Source organism: Sorghum bicolor, chromosome 1 (genome assembly GCF_000003195.3).
Source record: "Sorghum bicolor cultivar BTx623 chromosome 1, Sorghum_bicolor_NCBIv3, whole genome shotgun sequence".
Lineage (NCBI taxonomy): Eukaryota > Viridiplantae > Streptophyta > Magnoliopsida > Poales > Poaceae > Sorghum > Sorghum bicolor.
In genome coordinates, this window is record NC_012870.2 from 18,041,308 (window position 1) to 18,047,581 (window position 6,274).

The following is a 6,274-nucleotide window of genomic DNA, read 5'->3' on the forward strand; positions in this document are numbered from 1 at the left end:
TCTCACGTGGCACGCTCAAGTGATTGGCCCCAAATCATTGGGGGCACAGTGGCAGCACGCTGATCGCCTCAAGCGGTAAAACCTTCGCGATGTACCAGTGTTTATTGCACTCATTCTCGTCTCTCGGTACGGACCACGGACTCCGAGGGCTATATGTATGCAGATGACCCAGTGACACTCCCCAGCATCGGCAGCATGATGGAGAAGCCTGCCGCAGCTTCCGGTGTCGCGGCACGGCAGGCGACCAGACCACCACCACCAAAATATGCTCGCCTTCGGCGGCAAGAAGGCACGGGAGTAAAGCGAACTCAAGGAATAACGGGGCACGCGCAGTCCCGCGCTGTAAGCCGCGACCGCGAAGCGAGCACGACAGGAATCCGCAAGGTCAGAAGTCAAAAAAATGCTTGGGACAGTCTGCAGAGCCCGGCTGCTGGACTAGAGCCGAAGCAACGAACATGCCACGCCCCACACACACAGAGAGACCCTGTGCCCTGTGCCTGGACCTCAGAGCATCCTACAGAGCCAGCTGTGCGTCTTAATCATGTCCCAAGAACAGGCTCCCCCCCATTCAGAGGTAGAAATTCGGTCGCGAGACGTTTTCTATTCTTCGCAGCGTTCTGAAATCTGAAACTGTGGCGGAAGTCGCCACCGTTCTCAGCAAGCAAAGCGACCATGTTATCGCGTGAAACAGACCACCAGATGTGTCCATGTGCCAAAACAAGAGCGTTTACAACTTGCTGCTAATCTACTGCGGCGTCTGCGTGCGTAGGTGACAAGATCACAAGATGCAGTTAGTGATGGTAGCCCAGCCCAGACAGCTGTGTAGAGTCAAGGATGGATGGGTTGGGTTGGGTGCCACTGGGAATCAATGCCCAGTAGCTGCACGAGTACGAAACCTTTTCAATGGAAAAGAGAACGGCGTGAAAAATTAGCTCCGAGAACGTTGATGGTTGTACTTGTACGCCACGAGCCCGCTATGGAACTGGCTTTCTGGGAGAACGTACAGAAGATACGGTGACAGGAGACTGATAAGAATCCTTTTTCTAACGGGCTGAAGGGAAAAAAAAAAGTGTTTTACCTGAATGAAACCTTTCAACAAGGCGTTAAGCATGTCTTCCGGACAGAAGGCATGTGTGCCACCTGACTGACTTCTCGATCCAAAATTATTTTGCACGCATTTTCGTTAGTGCAGCGGATGGGCGGCAACATTAAATGGCAAACATGCTTATGCGACAGTTCTGGATTGATCAGACAACAGGAAAACAATGGCAAGATAAACACTCATTCAGTAGGACAATGCAGTAACTGGTTTTCTAAATATAAGAGACCCGCGAGCACATACTCATAAATATACATTTACAGATGGAATCGAGCTACACACAGATAAGTTACCGAAGATTAGATAATAACTCTTCGACTCTGTTAGAACACAAAGCTCTCTGAGCCTGATGACCTTTGTACAGCCCTACAAAACCCCCCTCCTTTCATCAGCTGAACAAAAAAACTAAAACAAAAGATAAATAGCTTTCTTTATACTCATCATTGAGCAGCGACTTGGATCCTGCAGGTTATTTTCCACGCACTGTTCTTGATCGCCTTTACACAACCTCCTTTTGTTTTTGGAATGTACAGTTTCTTTCTTTGACTCTATAGTTTCACTTCATCTCAAATCGAATCTATAATGTCTTCCTCCCTCTTCCCATGATCTAGATACACCCTACATTGGATCACTGTCCCTCCAAGCCGGAACCCTGGCACCACCGTGAACCCGACCTTTGGTCGCACTGTCTTCCCGAGCTCTTTGCTCGCCATGAAACCCTTCGACCGGACAATGTTCTCCATGTACACCATTGAGAACTCTGTGCCCCGGCCAACCTGGAATATGCCGACTGCTGGGTCATACGCCCAGGCTAACCTATGGAGTGTCCATATTGAGCTTGCCATTGCAACAAACAGCTCGTAGAGTGGGCCGGCCACACTCATCACCGGCAATGTCCCGCAGTCTGAATTCCCAAACAGGGAGGACTCAATGCCAGGATGGATCAGCTGTTTGTACTTGCGGTCGCAAAATTGGGCAAACTCGCAGTCCGGGCTTGAATTCATCAGCTCCATGGGGTCTGCATCTGAGTGCTCGATGAATTGCTGCAGTGACTCGTTCCTCCGGGTTGCCAGCTCGATTCCTCCAAGCTCTGTGGTGTCAGCTGTGGCACCGAATTGGTAGGAGTCGAATCCGTCAAACATGGAGAGGCAGACGCGGGAGAGGAGCGCGTAGCGGCAGTGGCCGGCCTTGGAGTAGCAGACACCAGGGTAGGCAGCCTCTGCAGCCGCGGCCAGGTCCCACCCAGCGCACCGGAGGACCTCGGCAAGCGCGCGGGCGAACCGGTGGGCGACGCGGAGCGCGTCGCGGAGGACAGAGTCGAAGACGCCCGCGGACAGCATCGCGCCGACGGCGTCGCCGCCCGGCGGAGGCGCGAGCGCGCGGTCGAGGCGGCCCGCGAGCCGCGCGTTGGCGTCGTCGACCGCCTCGAGGTCCAGCCGCAGCGCGGCAGCCGCGGCGTCCTTGGCGTCGAGCGCCGCCTGCAGGCGGTTCACCACGGCGTCGAAGGACCGCAGCAGCGCCTGGTTCTCGCGCACCTGGGCCTCCAGGTGCGCCGTGAGGGTCCCGTCCCCGTCCGGCGAGGGCGGGTCCGCCGGCCCACCTCTCGCGATCCGCTTGAGCTCCGACAGCCGCCGGAGGTGCGACACCGCGGCGGCGTCCGCGGCCGCCGCCGCATCCGGCAGGAACGGCGCGTGGGCGGCCTGCAGGTGCAGGTACGCCGCCTGGAAAGACGAGGCCGTCGCGAGCGCCGCAGCGACGGCGGCCTCCTGCCCGGACGCCGCCTTCCCCTCCCCCCCATCCGCGCTATTAGGGTTAGGGTTCAGCAGCGGGTCGGGCTTCAGCACGACCACCCGCTGCCCGGCAAGGACCCCATCCGCACCCGGCGCCGGGGAGCGCGCGAATCGGTCGGCGTCCTCGTCCTCCTCCTCCTCGGCGAAGAACTCGATGGTCTTGGTCTTGAACGCGAGCGCGAACTTGTGGAGCATGGCTACGCTACCGCCCGCCGCCGCGCGCTCGGCGCGCTCTCTGTCTCCGCCGCCGAGCGGGGCGGGGTGTCGGCGACGCGAATTGCGGGAGTGCGGAGGTGGGGATGGAGGTGAGTGGTGGGTGGGGGGTTGTGAGGGGCGGTGGGACGGCGAGGAGTTGGGGGCGGTGGAGGCTGGAGGGAGACGCGAGCGAAGGAGTGGGGGATCTGGGAAGGAGAGCTGGAGGCACGAGACGAGAGTACTTGAGCAAAAGAAGCAAGGCTGTCTGTCTCCGTCGGGTAGGAATTGGGGGCAAAAGATGCTTCTACGCTTCCGTGATGAAGGTTTCTGTTTTGCCATACAAGAGGAGCGTGGGACAGTATAAACAGCAGGGCCGACCTAGCCAGCTAGATGAACACATAAAAACATTTTAGAGTGGAGTCTTTGGAACGTTTGCAAAATTGGCAGCTCTTCTGCTACTATTTTACGAAAAAAAAAGGGAAGACGGTTTGGTCCATGCTTACACTACGAAGGGTCATCTTCAAGATTTTCCAAAAAATACTCTCAATCTTAATTTTTGACAAGATTGCAAAAAAAAAGCGCTCTCCGCCCTTGAGATAATCGACCCAATCACACAAATGTGCACGCATATCGATTGGTCAATTTGGAGGTGGGCGATTGGATCAATCTGGAGGTGGGAGGATGTCGGGAAAAATAAGGATTATGATAGATACCAAAAATTTTAGCCACTTGAAAACTCATTGATTTACCTATTGATTTCCCATTTTGCTAGCAAACTTGTAAAGCTCAATCAAAAAGGATGTTTTGTTCCAAAAGATTTTAAACATTTTCATAATATTTGTCTTGTCCATGAAGGCATAAAAAATCAGCATTTAATGGCAAGCTTAATGATTCTGTATTGCATTTTATAGAATGCCTACCAAATAAACACTAGCAAAATGACCCACGCAGATTGTGCGATTAGTTTTGCTGTCATCTCGTTTTTCAATCTTATAAGCTTTTTATATCTTCTATCTCCAATTTGAAAAGACTCATTCAATTTTCATTAGCTCTTTATTTAGATATAGATATTTGCTTTTTAATCCTAGTAGAAACCAGAATAGAGAATACTGTTTTGCCATTGTCTTCGTTCCTTGTGATGGACTCTTCGTTCAGACATTTAACTTCCTAATCCACATGAAAATCGAAATAGTAGTTTTCTTTATTTTATTCCAAAGATGCTATTAGTTAAATTATTTGTATTGGTTCTTTATTTAGATAATATTTTGCTTTCTGGTCCAAACAAAAAAAATCTATCGGTGGACATGTCAATTCGGCAATAACTTGTCAACATTTTTTGTGTTCCGAATCGAAGGTGGATTTAGACGTTGTGAGTACCGTTATTTCGGCATTAAGAGAACATGTCGATTCGGCCCTCCATTCAATCATGCGAACATCAAGTTCAGGTTAAGGCTTGTTCGTATTTTTTTATATCAGCCAATAGTATTTTTCTCTCACGATAAATCAACGAATAGTATTTTTAGTCATGACTTTTCAGAGCAGCGAAAAAAAAACTCATCCACTGCAGTATGAACTCGTAGGAAACCTGACTCCCGAGGTAAAAGTAAAACTCTCGCTGTCATAGAGAGATAACAGGTTCGTTGACTACCCGGGCTGTTTCTCAAAAAGGCGATCTGCCTAATTGGAGTGAGCTGTATTAGCAGTCCAGAAGCATCAACCACGCGTGGCCATGGCCAGGGCAGCAAGTCACCTAACTGCCTATCTGGCACTCTGGCCCCAGGTGTCATGCTCTACCAGTTCAACGCTTGGAGCCTACCGCAGCAGCGGCTTGGGCCGTTGGGCGTTCTTTATTAGTTCCTCTCCTTGCCTGGTCTGATGCGGATGGCTTTGTTCCGTTGCGCTCTCGAGTATTCAACTGTCACGGGCGCGGATTCAGGGTGGTGGCCTGGGCTGTTGTAGTCCATGACAGCGACTCACACTCACACAGAGGCTTTACCAGCCACAGTCTCCTTTGGTGATCTTGGATCCTAGCTTCCTTGGCTACATGGGCCACTAAGAAATGAAGTGGACCTTGTGGCTACTTGGAGTACTTCAGTAGTAGAGACTGAAAAAAAATTACACACACACACACACACACCTGTCTTCTAGAGTACAGGAATTGCATGATTAACAATATGTTATCCATAATCTTGATGAAATGATGAGTGTTTACAAAAATGTCGAAGCTGATCTTAACAGAATAAGAAAAACTATGTATTCTTCTTTCATCCATTTTCTCTTTTTCTTCAGAGAAATGATGAAGATTTGGATGTGGAAGTCTGGAAGAAGATGGCATTAGCATAGGTGCCACGTCTTCCTCATCTGTAATGCAGAAGATTCTTCCCTCTAATTGTCTTGGTCTGCAAATTGAGAGCACACTTTCCCCTCGAAATCCCATCCAAAAAATCCTCTTGATTCTTGAAGATTTTGTTAGTGCAAGATGACACCAGCATAGGATGGCACATCCTTCTCAGCAGCAGTGCATTGCCGTGAGGATCCTTTTGTCCCTCTCTGCAAAAGTGCAGATGGGCAGCGCACTCCTCTCTCTGTAATCCTAATCCCCATCCAGTTGCCCCAGATTCCGTCGCTGCATAGACCGGGAACTGATAGAGCGCCCATGGATATCAGCCGGAGTGGCGAGTGGTTAGCATCATGGCACCTCCACACATGTGAAACCAATCATTGTTTGGTAGTGGTAGATCAGATATATGCACTGCTTGTTTTCCTTTCTGTGTGTTGTGTGTCTTGTGTGTGCTTATGACTTTTTGGTACTTGGTGGGTTACTTTAGTAGGAGTAAGTTAATTTAGTAGTATCAGTGATGGCCATAATTAAAGGCGAGGGGGACGAGCCGTTGCAGATTTGCTGTAGCTGGTACTGGGAGACTCTGGATAGAAAGAAAACCTAACCCTTTGACCTGGGGATGCCTTGTTTAAGGCAGGCCTGCAGAGTGCAGTGCAAAGAGTGTTATTTATAGTGCTGAAAATGGAGTGAGGACAAGCAGAAAATTTTCATCGGCTCATCGGTGACTGAGGTGTTCAGTGTCCATATAAAGTTGGCTATATCTTCTTTGTTTATCGTCAGAATTGAGTATCTCATCACTGTGGTCAGGTGTAGGAGATATGGCCAAACAAATTGGTTTTTTGCATAAGT

The 6,274-nt window shown here is 50.3% G+C and overlaps 1 protein-coding gene across 1 annotated transcript; it reads right to left on the bottom strand.

The window, feature by feature from the left end:
* LOC8067065 lies at positions 1,285-3,383 on the bottom strand. The gene has a single exon (XM_021452579.1). It carries the CDS (start codon positions 3,082-3,084, stop codon positions 1,666-1,668), a length of 1,419 nt encoding a protein of 472 aa, XP_021308254.1. The 5' UTR covers positions 3,085-3,383; the 3' UTR covers positions 1,285-1,665.

Coding starts and splice junctions, on each gene's coding strand:
- LOC8067065 (XM_021452579.1), bottom strand. CDS start 3,084: ATGCTCCACAAGTTCGCGCTCGCGTTCAAGACCAAGACCATCGAGTTC.